This window comes from Peromyscus leucopus, chromosome 1, assembly GCF_004664715.2.
Source record: "Peromyscus leucopus breed LL Stock chromosome 1, UCI_PerLeu_2.1, whole genome shotgun sequence".
Lineage (NCBI taxonomy): Eukaryota > Metazoa > Chordata > Mammalia > Rodentia > Cricetidae > Peromyscus > Peromyscus leucopus.
The window spans coordinates 157,229,109-157,249,186 of NC_051063.1; the positions used below are offsets into that span (position 1 = coordinate 157,229,109).

Here is a 20,078-nt window from a genome sequence, read left to right on the forward strand (position 1 = left end):
CAGAAATGCTGAATGCTTGGCTCCCGGTCTATTGTGCGAACATGCCGAGAAGGAACAACTGGAGAGGCACACACAATCCTGCAGCCGGAGACGCCAAGTCCATCATCACATGCAGGCTGTCCCTTGTGGTTAGTGGGGACTTGCCAAAAGAGTCAAAGGGCAAGATGTTTGATCAAATTACATATCATCTGGACTTGATGGAAAGTGACTACTTCAGTCTGAGATTCATGGATCCAGCCCAAGTAGCACATTGGTACAGAAAGTGCCAAAAAGCAAGTGAAAAATGGTTCACCCTATTGTCTTCATCTTCGAGTTAAGTTTTATTCCTCGAAAAAAAAAAATCTTCGTGAGGAGCTAACCCGGTATTTATTTGTTCTTCAGTTAAAACTAGATATTCTCAGAGGGAAGTTACTGTCCCTGTGGTGCAGGAGTTCAGTTGGCAGCTTAGAATCTGCAAGCTGAACTTGGTGACTATGAATGCGCTAAACATAGTCCTGGACGCGTCTCTGAGTTCAGCTTTGTGCCTATTCAGACTGAAGAGATGGAACTGGCTATTTTATTTTATTGAGAAATGGGAGGAATACAGAGGCCAGACTCCAGCACAAACTGAAACGAATTATCTGCAGAAAGCCAGCTAGACAGCAATGTATGGAGTTGATACGCATGTGCCCAAGGCTAGAGATGGGAATGACCAGTTTGGAACTAACTCAACAGGAGTCCTTGTTTTTGAAGGAGAAACCAAAATCAGCTTATTTTTCTGGCCCAAGAGAACCAGATTGGATTTTAAGAATAAGTTAACTCCAGTGGTTGTGGAAGCTGATGATCAGGGCGCAGAGCAAGAGCATGCCTTTGTCTTTAGACTGGTCCATCCAAAGTCTGCAAACTTAGAGAAACGCGCTGTGGAGGACTACGCCCTCCTCTGCCTATGAGGACCTGTCCAAAAGAGTTCTCATCAATCAGGATTCATTGGACTGGGATCATGGTTTAGATGTAGTGGAAAAACAGAGTAGCGGACCACAACTAACAAAGCGAGAAGGTCAGTCTCCTTTGCAAGAAGGCCCAGAAAGTGATACCCCCAACATCCCCTACAGATGAGAGCAAGCACAACAGAACCTGAAGATCTTGGTGTGCATAATGCTTCAACCCAGAATAATGACTCCCAGCAGGCTTGGGATGCAAGGTCTCCTGAGCCCAAGACTCCTTCCTCATCCTCTGGTCCTCTGCGGGTGGAGATAGAGAACCTTCCACAGAATTCTGAGCAGACCAACATGACAGGAAATGACTCTCTGTGACCACTGTCAACGTGGTGGAAACCAGGGGAACACAAGGACCTTGCCCCCATCCTGACTGCACACAGAAACTACACTGACTTTGTCCATGAGCACAGTATGAAGAATGCAGGAGCCCATCATAACGCTCATTTTTCTGGTCCTGCAGCCATGACCGAGATATAAGCTACACCTTTTAGGCCGTGGAACTGTCACTGAGGTTGACAATGTATTTTGTGGTGTTTATAGAGGACTGACTCCATTAGGAGTGTTGGAGAGAATATACTTCATATGGAGTCACTAGTTACACAGTACTGTGGCTGACTTCCGTGAAGAGAACTTGGAGAAGCCGGAAGCTGTCACTGACAGTGGCAGGTACTGCTGTGTTGAAAGGGTGTGCGTGCCACTATGGCCCTGGGAAGGGTTTCCATAATTTTAGCACTGAACACATCACTCAGAACATCTCTCAGGAGGCTTGTGTTTATGATAAACTATCAGCTGTCATCCGACCACGTGCCATCCAAGGAAACAGTTTTAAAGAATAAGACACAAAGAGCACACCCAAAAGGTGTCCAGTCATGGTGCTGTAGTAACACTCTTCTCACATATGGCTTTCTGAAGTGACCCATGCCTTAATTTCACCAAGTAGCTGTGGCTTTAATAAAAATTTACTATGCTTTATTTTTTTAATAAACATGTTTTGTTACCTCAGGTCTACAGATTCCAATCACAGTATGATTCTTGTAGAGAGATAGTCTAAATGACTTCTCTGAGTGGTTAACAGATAGTTAACTAAATGGTTATATTACTAGTGGTTATACTGAATGCAAAATGGAAAGCTTTCTTAGGTCATTGCTCCTTCTTTCTCATTGAAAATCCTTGACAGATCACCCGGTTTGTAACACCCTCATAATCTGGCCTTATACCACCTTTAATAGGAAGGAAGGAAGGAAGAAAGGAAGGAAGGAAGGAAGGAAGGAAGGAAGGAAGGAAGGAAGGAAGGAAGGAAGGAAGGAAGGAAGGAAGGAAGGAAGGAAGGAAGGAAACACCTCTGTAAGATCAGGCTGTAGGCAAGCCTGTAGGATATTTTCTTAATTAGTGATTGATGGAAACAGGCCCAGCCCATTGTGGGTGGGGCCACCCTTGGCTGGTGGTCCTGGGTTCTACAAGAAAGCAGACTGAGCAAGCCAGGAAGCAGCCCTCCTCTATGGCCTCTGATCAGCTCTTGTCTCCAGGTTCCTGCCCTGTTTGAGTTCCTGTCCTGACTTCCTTCAGTGATGAACAGTGGCATGGAAGTGTAAGCCAAATAAACCCCTTCCTCCCTGAGCTGCTTGGGTTATGGCGGTTTGTCACAGCAGGAGAATTCCTGACTAAGATAGAGTCAGCCTCATAATGATGTCCCCCAGAAAGGCCGACCAGTGCCCAGTTTGACCCAGGGACAGCATGGCTGGCTCCCAGGATTGTGGGTCCTGACAGAAAACAGAAGAAACAAAGAAACCAAAGCAGCATGCAGGCCCATAGGGGGTTCACCCACAAAGTTCCAAAGAATCCACCACAGGCCTCACGAAAGATGCCTGTGGCCGTGGTGTGGAGACAGCCCAGAACTGCCCCCAGCAGCACGAGCGTGCTTTGATCTTTCGGAGGCCTTGACTCAGGTGCAGCTGGATTCTTAACTTTGCCACAGAAAACTCAGATTCTGACTTCACTGAAGAAAAGAATTTCAAAACGAACCATCGCAAAGGATATTTAGAGTTTATTACAAAAAGATTTTACTCGACATTTCCATACAATTATTGAGAAAAGGCACTTGGAAGAAAGTAAAAAAAAAAAAAATCAGAGCCCATGATTGAGGGCTTCCCAGAGAACAGCCGCCCTTCATCGGCTTTACAATACTAATACATAGAATTTACTATTTATCTTACTTGTTTAAGACGGTGTCTCCTTGTGTCGGCCTGGAACCCACTATGTGGATCAAGCTGGCCTCAAATTCACAGATATCTGCCTCCAAGTGCTAGATTAAAGCTGTGCAATGCCGTGTCTGGCTTACACAAAGAATTCGGGTGACTTTGGATGTCTCCAAAGGGTAGCCCCTGAGATACACCTGGCACTGGACAAGTCTAGATTGCAGAGACACGGGCAGTTAGAGCATCCCACGGTAAACACGGGCTTCACATAGCAGGGTTATGCTTGTCAAGTCTTTCCTTGGTAAACATGGTAAACACAGCGATTCTTATTGGGAGGTTCCCAATAACATGAGGGAGAGGAGGGAGGCCTTCCCTGGTCTGCCAAGGCCTGGCGTGTTGCTCTCTTAACACTCTTAACGTAAATGACCCTGTCATCAGCCACTGTCACAGAACTCAAACTGTGAGAGGCTCCAACCAGACTCCAGGGCAGGGCATTCCATCCTCTCCCTTCTCTCCGCTGTTTTCCTAGCCTGCCTCAGATAGCACCATTACCAGTTCTAGTTTGGAGGCCGTTAACTTCCTGTTCTCCTAAGCTTTGTATCTTCGGAGGCTACGTAACACTAGGAAGGGGGCAGCACCGATCACCGTCATTGCACAGAAATCTCTTCTCCATTAATTCACCATCTATTAGTGAAGATAGCGTAAGACTCCGGCCCGCAGGACAACGGTTCTACACTGTAAAGGATTTTAGAACTGTGTCCACAAACAGACCCTTTCTCTTCAGTGCAAGTGCATCTCATACAAACATAACAGAACACTTATCTCAAGGCAAACAGAGGTAGACATGGGCTTCACATAGCAGGGTTATGCTTGTCAAGTCTTCCCTTGGTCTTGATACATTTCGTATAAAAGAGAGCAGCCATGGGTCACTTGGCTTTGTAAACTTTTGAATAATACATCAAGTTCAGATACCCAGCTCTACAGATTCCTAGTCACAGACACCAAATAGGTCACTTGAAAACATCAACATAGGCAGTATACGGGTGGCACTGTTGGGGTCTCTCGTGCATGCGTCACTTGCACATCAGGAGACTTTGGTGTTTCCTTCATATCTCTACTCCACACTCCTTGTTTTATTGTGTCTGTGCATGATGGGAAGGGCATGCCATGGAGAGTGCGTGGAGGTCAAAGGGCAACCAGACAAAGTTGGCTCTCTCCCGCCACCTTTACTTGTGTTCTGGGATGGAACTCAGGGGCCCAGGCTGAGCCATCTTACTGGTCCTGACATTCCTTCTATTTGCCTCGATTACAGACAGACAGACAGACAGACAGACGATAGATAAATATAATATAGATAGATAGATATAAATAATTGTTTGCTTCTCCGGTCATACTGCTCTAGCTAAGAAGTGTATTGTATAAGGGCGGAGAAAGTGGACACCCTCTCTCCTGCCTGAGTGGAAACACAGTAATTTCCTTTCCTGACTTCCACATCCACGGATAAGCTCACACGCATGCAATAAATAAATAAATAACGAGTGTTTAGAAAAACAACTTTCCTTCCTTTCTTATTGTGTCTCCATCCAGTTTTGTTCTGGTGCTAACGCTGGGCTTGTAAGGGAGTTTGGCAGTGGTCTTTCCTCTCTTCAGAGGGGCTGCTGACAGCACTTCATTGACGATCTGGTAGCTTTTACCAGTGAATCCGTCAGCGCCTGAACACTGCTTTGTTTGGTGATGTTGTTGGTTATCATTATTATTATCATGATCACCAGTATTATTGAACATCAATCTCACTGCTCCTAACAGTTTTGTTTAAATCATTTATCTCATCTGGGTTTAATTCTGGTAGATCATATCCACAAAGTAATTCATCCAATACTTTAAAATTTTCTAATTTAGTGGAATATCTACTTTTAAAGAATGTCCTGGTGCTCCCTGAGTTTCTGAATGGCTCCTTTGGCACCTCTGACTTTATTAGGTGAGGCTTTGCTTTCTGCCAGTTAGCTGGGGTTTGTTGATCAGATTTACAAATTTTGTAATTTTTCATTTCCGTTTGATCAATCCCTGCCCTGATCTTAACTCTTTCCCACTACAGATTTGGGTTTTGGCTTGAGCTTGTTTTTCAAGGCCCTGCGGTGCATCATTAAGTTATTTATCTTAGTAGGCACTTAGAGCTGGAAACGCCCACGGACCGTTTTCACTGGGAGCTTTGGCTCACTGTGTTTTCATGACTAAGTGTCTCACGTAGAAAATAATCCTAAAAATGGGTCTTTAAAAATTGCAGCTTAAGTTTTCTTAGCAAACGCCACGAAATCAAGGGACTGCCCACTTGTGGACGAGGTAAAGACAGAAGGACGGCTCTGCGAGGACTCAGGTCGAGCCACTCACTGCCTTTCCTGTAAGATGACAAGCAGCACCTAGATCAGATTAGAGATCCGTAAAACCTTACGCACAGCTTCCCATTGGCTCAGCCCCAACTAGGAAAATAACTTCCAGAAAACAGCTGGTCTGTGTTGTATCAGCAGCCTTTCTTTTTTTCTTCCTCTTCTTCAAGCCGACTTATTTCTGTATTATCTTTATGTGTTTGTGTGCGTTCCTGCATGAGTTTATGTTCACCATAGATGTGCATGATCCAGCGGAGATGAGATGTTTTCAAGAGGTTGTGAGACGCCATGTGGGTGCTGGGCCCTCTACAAGAGTATCTCTGCAGCCCAGAAGTCCTTATATTCTTGTCAGACTCTCCCACTGCTCCTGATGTAGTACAAAGAGAAGCATTAGCCTCGCACACATTAGCCTTGGCTGACCCATGAGTTATGAGGTCCACTTGACTTCCTAGAATCTTCTAACCAGCACATTAACACTTGGTTCTGAGCCTCTAAAGCAGCTGCACCATTCTCTTTCTTTGGATGATAGCTGAAAACCTAATTTAGAAACGTCTAGGGGAATTAGAAATTCTTGGTCACCCCACTGAAAACCTATGGTCAGTTAGCCCACTAAGGTGTTAACAAACATGAGCAATGAGGGAACTGCCCCCTCAGCTAAGGGTTTTTGTGTGACTGAACACTACAGTCCACTCCTAGTTCAAAGCCCTGCTCTCAACTGATAAGGTCAGATCAATTCACAGGGAAAGTCGTATCCCATGGACAGGCAGCGGCTCCAGAGCCCTTCTCCACAGAGTCACGGAGAAGAGACCAGATGGGGAAACTCTTTCCTAAACTAACATCAGAAAACAACACACAGATCCAGCACCATCCCCAGACCTCCCTGACAGTGTCCAGTGACTGTGATCACAAACACCTGAAGCCAAGCTCTAGCCACAGGCCTGTGCTTTGTCTTACTGGTTCTTACCATCTCCAGAGGCAATAAACTATCATCACCAAACCCAGGAGAACACAGGGACCAACAATGGCAAAGTATATCTTCAGAGGTCCTGGAGAGAGAGGAGAGAGAGGATGTTATGATGGTTCATACTGTCAATTTGACCGGACTGAGAATCACCTATCAGACAGTCCTCTGTGCAGTCTGTGAAAGGTTATCTACACTAGGTTAACCGAGGTAGGAGGACACACTTTAACTGTGGCTGACGCTGTCCCGGGGGTCGGGACTCAGCAAGCCGAGCGCTCAGTGTCCTCCGTGTCCTGACTGCACACACACTGAGGCCACCTGCTGACGCCATCTTCTTGCCTTGGATCGGAAAGCCAAGAATAAGCCCTTTCTTCAGCGATTGCCTTTGTCAGAGTATTTTACGACTACAACCAGAAGAGCAGCCGAACCCGGTGAGGGCCCTAGACTACAGAGGACTGGTGTTACAGTCTGCGTGGCTGATGTCAAGTCTCACCAGAGATCCCCCACCAGGCCTCTGTCGTGGATTAGCAACACCACTGCTATCACACACATCCTCAGACATCGGAGTGTTTAGCACAGCAAAGCACAGTTTGACGTCAGGCATGGTGGTACACACCTGGGAGCCCAGCCTTAGGTGTTCAGGAGTTCAAGCCAGCTGGGCTGCAGATTGATACCCTGCCTCAAAAAAGGAAGAAAGGAAGGAAGGAAGGAAGGAAGGAACGAACGAACGAACGAACGAACGAAGGGAGTGGAGATGTAGCTCCACTGTGGAGTGCATGTCCAGCATGCACCAAGCCCTGGGTTCAAGGCCCAGCACTGCATAAATCGGGCGTAGTGACATATGACTATAACTCTAGCCTTCCGGAAGTAGAAGTTGGAAGATCAAGCGTGCAAGGTCATCCTAGACGCCATAGCAAATTCTAGGCCAGCCTGAGCAACGTTAGACCCTGTATCAAAAGACAGGAGGGTCTACGTGATGACTCACTGAGTTGAGGTGGTTCACTGCCGCCCACTGAAGGAGGGAACTGACTTCATCAAGCTGTTCTCTGATGGCCGCACAGGCACCATTGTGCACACCTCATATACATACACAAACTTGTAAAAGAAAGGAAGGGAGGGAGGAGAGAGAGAAAGAGAAGGGGAAAGGAAGGAAAGAGGGAAAAGAGTATGCAAGAGATAAAATAAGGTCTAAGAAATATCAAAGACCATACGTCACACACAGCTTTATGGGTTCTAGACTACACCATATAACACATCCACCCAAACCAAAGTGCATATTCAATACACCAGCATATTTAAGTTGCATCCACACATGCTTCTAGTCCTTACTCTAAGAACAGCTCAGCTGGCACGGCCACCTCTCTCTCTCTCTCTCTCTCTCTCTCTCTCTCTCTCTCTCTCTCTCTCTCTCTGTGTGTGTGTGTGTGTGTGTGTGTGTGTGTTTGTGTGTGTGTGTCTGTCTGTCTGTCTGTCTCTATACACACAGACATACACACACACACACACACACACACACACACAGAGAGAGAGAGCGCTCTATTCAGTCCTTACCTTCTTTATTCCTCTCATTTTGGGAAGATGTGTTTGATCAGCAAGGTCATCCCCACCAAACACTAGAGCCACAGTCAGGGCAGCCCAGGATATGAGCTCAAGTACCCCACCCTACCAGGACACGCAAAACTGTAGTGGCTGTGCTGGCCTATGAGTCTGGTACCCCTGTAGGAAGCCTTAGCCATCATCAAGACCACCCTCTATGGCTTCCTCATCTTGATACACAGCCCACAGGCTATCTATTGGATTGAAACATCTAACAGCATCTGAGGGAGGCCTATAACCTAACTAGAAAGGATGCTGACACAACTGGTCCCTGGCCCCTGGTAGTCTGTCATCCTCAGAGGATGATGCTGGCCCCGGTCTCCAAGGAGCTGGCAAGCTGCCCACTACCTGTCATGGGAACATCCAGACTCTGAAGGTGTTCTGAGCTGACAAACAGCCCTGATGGCCCTATCTGCCCCCATCCCAAACCCCAACCCCTGCATCTACCTCTAGGCCATCAGCACAGGACCTAAATCTGGACTGCTGACTCTGGGGTCTGAGATGAACTAGATCTAGTTTTTTCTCCTTCGGCCCCAAATTTCCTCTCCTTCCCCAGCAAAGATCCTAGACGTCTCAAAATCCCAAACTTCTAGTCACATGTCCTCGAGTGGGGGGAGCAGGGGTTAGTCACATGTCCTCGAGTGGGGGGGGCAGGGGGATAGTCACATGTCCTCGAGTGGGGGGGGCAGGGGGATAGTCACATGTCCTCGAGTGGGGGAGCAGGGGGATGCTTACTTTTCCCAGGCAGTGTAACACTGAGCCTCTTGGAGTCAAGCAAGGATCTGTGGGACACCACACAGGTGAAGGTGTTCCCATGGTCTTCCAGGGCTGGTTTCACGGCCAAGGAGCTGGTAACACTGAAGGTACCATCATCATTCCTCACAGCGGGACCAGTGATTATGCCCTCAGTGATCGCTCGGAAGTGGGGATCATTCAGGGTGCTCTCCTCCCACTTTATGTCAATGGCTGCTGGGTAGAACCCATCCACCTTGCATATAACGTGCTCTTCTTCACCATTTCTCTCTGTAGCTGGTTTCACAAACAATTTCATGGCCGGAGAAGCTGCCAGAGAAAAGAACCACAATTTGGTCAGGGCCAACCACCGGTTTCTCTCCTCACAGCACACTGAATGGCTTCTACCTCAGCAATGAGTTTGGGGTCCCCCAGTTTACCACACCAGGCTGGGAGCTCCCTGGAGGTAGACAGAGAAGATCTTATTGGTATGTTTGACCCCTGGGCAAGCGCTGGGGGTGGGTGACTGAACACATTCAGACTCTGCTTAATCAACTCTTCTGGGCGGGCCGTGACCCTCGTTTGCACAGCAATTTTGTCAAGCCGAGTTCATGAAGCTAGTGTCGGACACTCCTCAGATTCTGAGAAAGCACTGGCGTGCAGCCACAGTGGACACTGATTCTTAGCATGTTTGCCTTGGAAATGACCCATGCAGGTTAAAGAGATCCTGCAGGAAGATGCAGCCACCCTGGACCTAGGCAGAGGCGCGAAAGCACCTCCCAGGAAGTGTCCCTAAGGAAAGCTGCTGTGATCCTGATAACAGGACAGATAAATGTGGCGTGGTGGGGAGGCACGATCTGCAGTGCCAGCACGCAGGAGAGGAAGGCACGAGGGTCAGAGTGCAAGGCCATCTGCAGCTACATAGCAAATCCTGGCCAGCCTAGGCTACCTGAAACCGCTTTCCAAAAAGCCAAATAAGGAAATAATGTCAGGTCATAAACTATTAAGGAAAAATAGTGTTAGGATTAGTGAAAATTCAACACTTCTGTGTAGAAGTTGTCAACGTAAAATGATAAGCAAGACTTCAAGGACATATTTTGTGAAATATATATATATGCAATAAAGGTCTTCTATCCAAAATACACAAAGGGGACTCAAGCCACACAGCAAGTCCAGAGCCACCTTCCAGGGATACATGAAACTATCTACAAACAAACAAAACAAACAAGCTGTGCCGGCGAGGCTAACTAATACCCAAATGCACAACACCCTGGCAGCATGAAATGGCTAAAGATGCTGACCTCAGTAGCTGCAGGTAAATGCAGCGGGACTGAAGGCAGAAGCGGCCATAGACACGCAGTCTGGAAAGGCTGGTTGGAGCCGCAGAACAATTCTGCTTCCGTTCAAGCCGCCTTTCAGCAACGTAGTGAGACCCCATTCCGTTTGACTCATGGGAAAATTTCCCTCCAAAGATATTCAATGTTTGGTCCAGTCTTTCAGGTTGGGAGCAGCAAAGCTGCATCTGGGTTGAGATCTGTGGAGGCCAGCCTGGCACTGAGCTCCTCTCCCAGGCACCTCCCAGAGGCACCTCTTCGGTGAAGATGGACGGTCCACGTAACAGGTGGAGTACATCATTACCGAGGCCGCCATTAGAGAGCGGCTGCTCACAGACTCTTCCCTACAGCTCTTAGGTAGATTCTCTTTACCTCTGAGCGCAGAAAAGGGCACTGAAGTTCAGAGGGACTGATAAGTTGCTAAAGGTTGTCAAACTGTTTTGGTTTTGTTTAGTTGGAGCAGGAATGGGGGTTGGAGCCAGAGCCTGGCAAACACTTGACAATCAAGCTATATACATCTCCACACAAAATGTGAAGCCGCAGATGGCCTTAAATTCAAGATCCTCCTGCCTCATCCTCTTTTGCCTACTGGCATGCGTTGCAGTGGACAGAACTGAAAACCATGCCCCTCCGACTCCTTCGCCCACGTCCTAACCCCTGGCTCTGCTTGGCCATCCACACATCCACCACTAGCCTCAGCACCATCGGAACTACCGGGCACTTCCGTCAAGGACTCACCCACAACATCTAGCCTGGTCGTCCCCTCTGCCTGTTGTGGGGTGACCACCAGCTTGCATCGGTACTCTCCTGCGTCACTCAGCTCAATCCTGGGCAGATGGAGTGAGGCATCGCCCCATTCCAGCCCCAACAATGACACATTGGCTCCAGGTCGGGTCGCCTCCTGGTGACTTCCATAAAACTTGTATATGGGGGCTTCAGATTCATTCCGCTCTTTCTTCCAAGACCAGATGATTCCCACAATCGTGATGTCCAGGCGGGTTGACCCCGGGATTTTGCAGGGTACAGTGACATTGTCGTGTAAGAAAACCGTCTGTGTCTCTGTGGTCTTCACTTCCAGCCCACCTAGGGCAATACAAGAGCTCAGTTACAGGAGGCTCCTGGTACCCAGTCCCTGGGAGGCGATGGACAGCACTTCCTATAGCCTTGAGTAGCTCACAACAGCTCTCACCCAAGGGCCCTTGTTAATCCAGTTAGACCCCCCCCCCAGCCCTGTCCTTTCTTGACGAGCTTGTTTTGGCTGTTAGAGATCTCTGTACATTTTACAATTCGATAATTAATTTTTAACTAAAAAATTACATTTATTGAGTGGGAGGGAGGGGGGAGAGGTCAGAAAACACTTGCGGAAGTGAGTTCTCTCCTTAAACCATGTGGGCTCCAGGCAGCCAACTCATCAGGCTCCATCTGCCAAATCATCTCATCGGTCCCAACTGATCAGTTTCCACAGAGAGGTCTGATAAGAGTCACGCCTCAGCTGCGGATCCATTTGGGTGTATAACACAGATGCTATATTTTCAGCGAGCGTGTTGGGTGATGTGCTAAGCACTGAATTCTTCATCCTTCCCAAATGTGTATGTTGATGGTGAAACCCCACCCCCCACACACCGGGACAGCATTGAGCAGTGAGGACTTTGGGAGATGGTCATGGCGTGAGGTTTCAGCCTCCTGAATGGGATTAGAGCCACTGCTGAGTGTGAAGGCTGCAAGATCTCCGCTATGGTGGACAGAACAGGAAGTTATCCTAGAGCTGAACCAGCCAGTGCCTTACCTCAGCTTCTCAAGCTACAGAACTAAGACCCTGAGTACGTGCCCACGAGACGAAAACTGTCCCTCCCCACCTCTGCCAAAACTTCGGTAAAGACGCCTGGATGAAACAAAGGTGGCTTTTCTCCAACCCTGCCCCAGTTCCCACATCATGGGTGACAGCAAGGCACCAAGAGGGACGCAGTCAGGGCAAACGGCGCACTGAGGGTCTTCGAAGCACAGCTGAGCAGTCAGTTCAGTATATCTGCACTATGACAAGGGCAGGCTAAGGGACAGCGGGCCACCACCACAGTGAGTGGGACCCCCAGCGGAGCCCACCAGGGACAGCAGGAGCGACAGCCGCCTCCCCGTCCCTTCCCATTCCATCCACATCCTACCTGCCATGGTCATGTACCACAGAAGCAATAGCATCCTCAGCAAGCCAGTCACCCATGAGGAGCCCACAGTGCCGGGCGGGACTGGCTTGCTCTGCCCTCCATATCTGTTGGGCCGTTCTAGGTTGCAGCCACGCAGGGAAGAGGTATGACTGCAGACGGCAGTACGGCATGGGTCTTGTAGTTCGTGTGTGCACTCCCTGGACCCCTCTGGCAACTCTGCGAAGTCATCTTGTCATGAGCAGCAGGACACGCCCTGCCACCAGCTGAGTAGTGAAGCAGGAGAGGCCCCTCAGAGCATGGTGGGCCACACACAAGAGCACCTGGAAGTCTGTCACAGAAAACAAGTTCAGAACCAGTCAATGAGTTTCTTAAGCAGAAAGACAAGAAGCACTTGAAGAGACAAGTGTCCAACCTCGGACAGGTGCCTCAGCTATATGTGTGGCGGGGAGGCTTTGAAGGTGTTTAGTCAGTAGTTACCTTTAGGCTTTAAGAATAAGATGGGCTGGCCGGGCGGTGGTGGCACATGCCTTTAATCCCAACACTCGGGAGGCAGAGGCAGGCGGATCTCTGTGAGTTCGAGGCCAGCCTGGGCTACCAAGTGAGTCCCAGGAAAGGCACAAAGCTACACAGAGAAACCCTGTCTCGAAAAAAAAAAAAAAAAAGAAAGAAAGAATAAGATGGGATGCCACACTCCCATGCCTTCTCTACAAAGTGCAGTCTTGGAAGATAACTAAGCTCAGTTGGCAGTGTCTGCTTAGGGCGACAAGTCCCCAACCCCCAACACGAGGTGAGGTGACGCATGCCTCTCATGTTAGCCCCGGGGCCATGAAGGCAGGAGGAACTGGGACACCAGCTCCAAGGGATACATAAGACCCTACCTTAAAAAAAAAGTTTTTAAGAAAACAAGCTCAGAGCATCAGGAGTTTGAGTCTGTGTCATCCACACATCTGGCACAGACAGCCAGTCCCAGAAAGACAATTCATTCTAAGACATTCCTCAACAAAATAATATCCTCCCCATCATCCAGATATGCGCCTCAGCCAGATGCCCAACTCGATAAGAAGCGGTAACTTCATTTTCAGCGATTACAGGTTCCCTTCTCCCTGAACTCAACTCTTAGAAAATCATTTCCTTCTCAGTCCGTCCTTCCTCTCTTTCCCTTAGATCGGCCCCTCTCTTCCCTGCCCCCGCCCCCCCCCTTCCTGTCCTCCCGCCCCCCCCTCCCGATCCCCTCTCCCGATCGAACACGGATGTCCTCTGAGGCTGATGACAAGTGTACACAAGTTTCTGGACCCCAACTCGGAAGACAGACCTGGCTTCCCATGGATTTGCCCCCGCCAGTTACAGCTTCCCATCAAGGCTCTGGGCAGGTTTCCTCCCTCTGTGGAGTCCCGAAGTTACAGAAAGAGACTTTTTTCAAAACAGACTTTTCCGTTTCACTCACCAACACTTACCAAATCTGTCTCTTCGGTCCACAGATCTTCTAGAAATTACAAGATGCAAGCCCACCCCAGAGGACTGTCATGCGGTGTTTGTCTCCCCTGTGAAGCGGGCGCTCCTGGGCGAGCCGGTGCTGCGGCGCCGTGCTGCGGCCGCCCCACCCACTTCCGGGTCTTCGCCGCGTCCTCCAATCAGAGCTTGTGCAGGAGAACCTGATTTGCCCTGGCATAGGCTGGGTCCTGCAGCGGGTGTGGGGCGAGGCAGTGGCGGGAGAGCATAGGGACCGTGAGAAAGGACAGGTCGAGGCATGGGGCGGGCGAGGGCGGTGCAGAAAGGACCCGGCAGAGACGGCGCTTACATTACTAGACCAGAGATCTAGAAGTTTGGCAGTGTCAGCAGCAGCACGGTCCCTTAGTTTTCCTTGCTTTCTTGGCAGACTAAGGAAGGCTCTTTCCCGCCTCTCCCAGCTTGGGGCGGCCCAGGCCTGCTGGACTCCTGGCTGCATCCTCCAGTCTCTGCCCGCTTAGCTTGTCCTCTGCGTCAGTCTCCTTTCTCTCTGTTTTTCTTCACATCTATCATTGGAAGTGGGACCAACCTCCGGCCCTGGGTCTCTGAAATCCTTTCTAGAATCACATTTGCAAAGACTGTGTAAGACATGAGGGCACTCTCCCAATTTGCACATTAGTGGGGTCACCATCCAGACCGTACTGTGTTTGTCTCCCCTGAGAAGCTGGCCCACCTCGGCACCAGTCTTCCCAGAACATACTGTGTTCCAGCTGTCCTCCATTGGCCTGGGGCTGTGGATGCCACTGGGGCATTTGGGAGTTTAGGGTACTAATGCCTTGGTGATGCTCTTACTGGCACAGGGAAAAGGTAAACTCTTACCCCTCCCTTCTCTGAATTATGGCCATGTTCCTACCCTGTGGGCTTGCTGCCTCCCCACCGTGTTATACTGTGTAGCCCACCCCCTGCTAAGCAGACAGTATCTAAGAACAAGGAAAGGGCCCATCTTCCAGCTTGGCTTTGCTTCAGGCTAAAACTGACCAGAACTGACAAATAAGGTGAATTGTTCCTCAGGCAATAGACAGCAATGGATATCAGTCCTGGGACATGGAAGCCAGGGATCCCTGTTCTCTACTCTCTGTGGTTAATTTAGAGCCGCAGACAAGCATGCCAGGAAACCAGGCTTCTGCACTCCCAGAAAGGCCCCGTGCAGGGCTGGATGACCTTCCTTGGGAATTCTGGAGGCAGACTCTCACCTGCACAGGTCCACTCAGGACCTTCTGCTCTATACTTTGTTTGCGGTTTGCAAAATGTATTTTTCAACATTGTCCAGTTTGTCTTTTTCCTCACAAGGAGCCATGCATAAAGCTTTGTAGCTAGAGTTTTCCTGCCTGGCCCACAGTCAGGACAAATCTCTCTCACCCGCCAGTCCCACAGCCGCTCAGACCCAACTGTATGGCTGTGGCAGGCTTCTTGCTAACTGTTCTTATAAATTAACCCATTTCTATAAATCTATACCTTGCCATGTGGCTCGTGGCTTACCAGCATCTTCACATGCAGCTTGTCATGGTGGTGGCTGGCAGTGTCTCTTTCAGCCTTCCTGTTCTTTCTTTTCTCCTCTCTGTTAGTCCCGCCTATACTTCCTGCCTAGCCACTGGCCAATCAGTGTTTTATTTATTGACCAATCAGAGCAACACATTTGCCATACAGAACATCCCACAGCAAAGCTTAATGGTAGAACACTTACATTGCAGGGTAAGGCCCTGGGTTCCATTCCCAACAGTGCTAAAAAAATAAAGAAAAAGATGGTCGGAGATGGTTCAGGGTGTAAAGTCTGAGGACCAGAGTTCAGATGCCCAGCACCCACATAAAAGCCAGACATGAGTAGAGGCCCACCTGTCATCCCAGCAAGCTAGCAGTGGAGACGGGATCTCAGGAGCAAGCTGGCTTGCTAGACTAGTTGAACTGATGAGCTCTGGGATCAGCAAGTGACCCTGCCTCTTCACATAATGTAGAGAATCACTGAAGAACATAGCAACCTCTGCTTCCACAATGCACCCACATATGTACATGTACCCACCCACATGCATGCAATGTTTATAAACACGTGTAAAAATCAGAAAGGAAATTATAACAAATATACATTTTCCTGATTTTAATATAATTTCAAATGAACATATACAAACATTAATTCAAACAATATTTTCCAACAAGTACTATGCTGGGAGAATTGTAACATCCATACAAAGAATTCAAATTAACAAAATATTAACAAATATTATATAAAGTCTCTATATCTTGAAATCCAACTACTGATTTATAATTTTAAAAATAATCCAAAGATTGTGGGGTAGTGGTCATGCACGCCTTTAATCCCGGCACTAGGGATGCAGAGGCAGGTGGATCTCTGTGAACTCAAGGCCAACCTGGTCTACAGAGTGAGTTCCAAGACTATATGTAGAGAAACTCTTTCTAGAAAAAATGAAAAATAAAAAAATAAAGTCCAAAGATCAAAATAAACCAAGAGAATTAAATCTCATTCCTAGGCTAATAGAATTTTTGTTTTCAAATTTAAAATCAAGAAAAAATTTTGCTGAACAGTGGTGGTGCATGCTTTTAATCCCAGCACTTGGGAGACAGAGTCAGGAGGATCTCTATAAATTCGAGGCCAGCCTGGTCTACAGAAGTGAGATCCAGGACAGGCACCAAAACTACACAGAGAAACCCTGTCTCAAAAAAAAAAAAAGAAAGAAAGAAAGAAAGAGAGATAAAGAAAGAAAGAAAAAGAGAGAGAGAGAGAGAGAGAGAGAGAGAGAGAGAGAGAGAGAGAGAGAGAGAGAGAGAGAGAGAGAGAGAGAGAGAGAGAGAGAGAGAGAGAGAGAGAGAGAGCCTTCACGGGCCCGGCGGCCCCCATCGCCTGTTGCTGTCTTCCTCTCCCGGTCTCTCACCGCAGCCTCCGTCGCCATGGGTAAGAGTCGGACGAAGCGCTTCAAGCGACCTCAGTTCTCCCCTACCGGTAGCTGTCAGGCCGAGGCGGCGGCCGCGGCGAACGGGACTGAAGACGAGGAGGACGACGGGCCGGCGGCGGAGCTTCTGGAAAAGCTCCAGCACCCGAGCGCTGAGGTCCGCGAGTGCGCCTGCGCGGGGCTGGCCCGGCTGGTGCAGCAGCGGCCGGCGCTGCCGGACCTGGCGCGCCGCGATGCCATGCGCCGGCTCGGGCCGCTGCTGCTGGACTCCAGTCTGGCGGTCAGGGAGACGGCCGCCGGAGCTCTGAGAAATCTCAGTGCTTGCGGAGGTTTTGAAGTTTGTGATGACTTGGTGACTAAGGATATCATGACCCCCTTGGTGGCGCTGCTGAGAGAGTGTAGCGCTGGACTGGATTCAAATGAGATGTCTCCACCGGAGAAAGCCGATAAGAACAGAAATTCTATTGAGAGCATAGCCAATGAGGCTGTGAACGTGCTGTGGAATATATGTGAATGCAGTAGTAGAGCAGTGTCTATATTCAACAAAGAAGGGTGTTTGGAGACTAATATTAAAGTACTTGCGTAGGTTCCCCACCAGTGTTGACCTGGCTGTCTCCGTAGATTTACTTAGTTTGTGTGTATGAGTGTATGTGTACCATGTGCATTCCTGGTGCCCTTGGAAGTCAGAAGAGAGTTGGATCCCCTGAAACTGGAGTTACAAATGGTTGTGAGCCTTCATATGGGTGCAGAGAACCGAACCCAGGTCCTTTGCAAGAGCACATACTGCTTACAGACAGTAACCGAAGATAACCCAGAGCTCCTGAAGTCTTTTGATGGCACAGCACTGCGTGTGCTGGAGTCTGCTTTGCTTTGTCCTGTCACCTCTATGGAGTACATTCTGCTGAAGACACTGGTGGCAGGCACAATATGGAACCTAAAGGACATTATCCCATCTAAGAGTCAGGCAGAAATCATAAGTGCCATACTGAAGATCTTGTCTGAAGTTCTGGAGGTGAACGCTGCTGACACAGTCATTCAGATGAGGGAGGATGAAACCCAGCGGTTAAAAACAGCTGCCAAGACTGAGGACATACTAGCAAATGCTAATGGTGATGGTTTGGTTGAAGATGATGAAATGGAGGAAATTCCCCATAAAAGAAAACTCAGAAGGAAAACGTTTATTTCCGATTTACTTCCACCTACTGACAAGGAGCTTCGAGAGGCCACGGCATTGCTGACTGCTCAGCAGACAGCTCTGGAAGTTATTGTCAACATGTGCTGCAGTGAAGATCCCTCAGATGATGAGTGGGAAGAGCTTTCTAGTAGTGAGGAAAGTGAAGCCTGTATGGAAAACTCCTTCAATGAGTGCAGTGGGCAGCTGCTGTCCCCATTGTGCCTGTCCCATGAGATTCACACTGCCCTCACCAACTACCTCATCCCAAAGAAGGTTTTTGAGAAGACCGCTTCACCAAACAGTGTTGCCATTGACATATGTTCTAGGAACCCTACTTGGAAACCTTTGATTAGGAAATTGAACACTATTCAGTGTAGAGCCCTTATGTGTCTCCAGAGTCTTGTGTCTCTCCTGGACCTGGACCATCTTGGAGGAGCCCCAACTCTTCAGACACTTGCACAGCACCTGTCACAACTTCTTTTTTCTCAGCCAGATTTTGCTAAACATGCTGATTTTCTAGAAGCCATAAGTAGTGCTTTGAGGGCCCTTTTGCAAACAATGGCTGCCAAGAACATTCCACAGTGTATGACACCTGAGCAGCTGATGACGCTATGCAGAGCAGGCATTCATAGTAGCAGCATCGGGGTAAGAGTGAATGTGGTCAGTATTTTGGGGATCACTGGCAGCGGCCTAGCCAAGGAAGATGGCACACTTGAAACTCTTAAGACCATTGGGTGCTTTCTGCTGGAAGTTACCACCAAAGACCCTTCCCTCGTGGTAACAGGAGAGGCTTTGGATGCCCTCTTTGATGTTTTTGCAGATGGTGAAGAAGCTGAAAAGGCCTCAGTTCAAATTAAATTGTTATCAACTTTGAAAGAATTCCAGCCAGTCTTCAAGACAAAGATACGGAAAGAAGGGAGGGGCAAATACAGTCCAGATCAGCTGTGTGTTCTTGACAACGTGAAGATGAATTTGAGACGGTTTGTTGCTTACCAGGAAGCTGTTGAGAAAAGACTGACTTCTTAAACCATCAGGAGGACCAGAGCTGGAGCTGGCTCAGCAGCTGCATGCCTAGCTGGCATACACACTTTTCTCAAAACTCAAAGCTCTTGAAAAAATAGAATGAGAGAGAGACTGCTTCTCCCGGTGGATTTAACTCTAAGAATACTAAAGGGTTTCCTTTGAATGTACAGGCTTCCAGAAGCCTTTTGTTTCTTTTTTGAGACAGGTTCTCCCTAGGTAGCCCTGCCTGGCCAAGAACTCACAGAGGTCTATAGGCCTCAGTTTCCTAATTGCTGGGATTTAAAATATTCGACACCATACCTGGCCTCCAAAAGCCGTTTTTTAATGCCTCTGTTTTGGATAATAGTTTGAAATTGAGAACCTGTAGGAAATGTGTGTTAAGGCCAGAAATCTCTGGCCTGCTGTTACATCTCCAGCTTATTTTAGCCACTGAAAATGAAGAGTGGAAACGCACTGCAATCTCAGGAGGTCCTCTTCTTGGTGCTGGGGGCAGCATTCAGGACCTTGTTCCTGCAAGGCCAGCATTCTACCACTGACTACACCCCTAGCCCTCAAGTGGTTCTTAACTACTTTGTGGGCAGTAAAGAGACTTGAGGCAATTATGTCCTTGAGCTTTGTAAGAAAAGAAATTAAGTGATTGGATTTCTTTAAAGCCAGTATCATTTTTATATTTGCTAAATTTTAACTGAAATATGAATATAAGCTTTATAAAATATTTTGGTATGGAGTACTGTACACTTAAAAAAAAGAGAGAGAGAGAGAGAGAGAAAGGGAGAGAGAGAGAGAGAGAGAGAGAGAGAGAGAAAGAAAGGGAGAGAGAGAGAAAGAGAAAGAAAGAGAGAAAGAAAGAAAGAAAGAAAGAAAGAAAGAAAGAAAGAAAGAAAGAAATTCTAGTTACATGTATACAAAGGTTTGTCTTAGGGTTTCTATTGTGTGAAAAGACACCATTACCACAGCAACTCTTTTTTTTTTTAAGATTTATTTATTTAATTATGTATACAGTGTTCTGCTTACATGTATACCTGTAGGCCAGAAAAGGGTGCCAGGTCTCAATACAGATGTTTTTGAGCCACCATGTGATTGCTGGGAATTGAACCTGGGTCCTCTGGAAGAGCAGCCAGTGCTCTTAACCCC

At 48.1% G+C, this 20,078-nt stretch overlaps 2 protein-coding genes and 1 pseudogene across 2 annotated transcripts; 2 read left to right on the forward strand and 1 right to left on the reverse strand.

The window, feature by feature from the left end:
• Positions 1 to 41: 41 nt before the first annotated feature.
• On the forward strand, positions 42 to 1,577 carry LOC114700544 (annotated as a pseudogene).
• Positions 1,578 to 5,679: 4,102 nt separating this feature from the next.
• LOC114700536 (natural cytotoxicity triggering receptor 3 ligand 1-like) lies at positions 5,680 to 13,909 on the reverse strand. The gene is made up of 6 exons (XM_028880198.2): positions 13,793 to 13,909; positions 12,339 to 12,666; positions 10,918 to 11,262; positions 8,849 to 9,175; positions 6,521 to 6,602; positions 5,680 to 5,923 (listed from the first exon to the last, which is right to left on the reverse strand). Exons 2-6 carry the CDS (start codon positions 12,370 to 12,372, stop codon positions 5,905 to 5,907), a joined length of 807 nt encoding a protein of 268 aa, XP_028736031.1. The 5' UTR covers positions 12,373 to 12,666; positions 13,793 to 13,909; the 3' UTR covers positions 5,680 to 5,904.
• A 2,764-nt stretch (positions 13,910 to 16,673) lies between these two features.
• Positions 16,674 to 19,569, forward strand: LOC114700537 (HEAT repeat-containing protein 3-like). The gene is given in 3 exon segments (XM_028880199.2): positions 16,674 to 17,309; positions 17,311 to 17,364; positions 17,523 to 19,569. Coding segments are annotated over 3 exon segments (2,043 nt in total). The 5' UTR covers positions 16,674 to 16,745; the 3' UTR covers positions 18,948 to 19,569.
• The last annotated feature ends 509 nt before the right edge of the window (positions 19,570 to 20,078 follow it).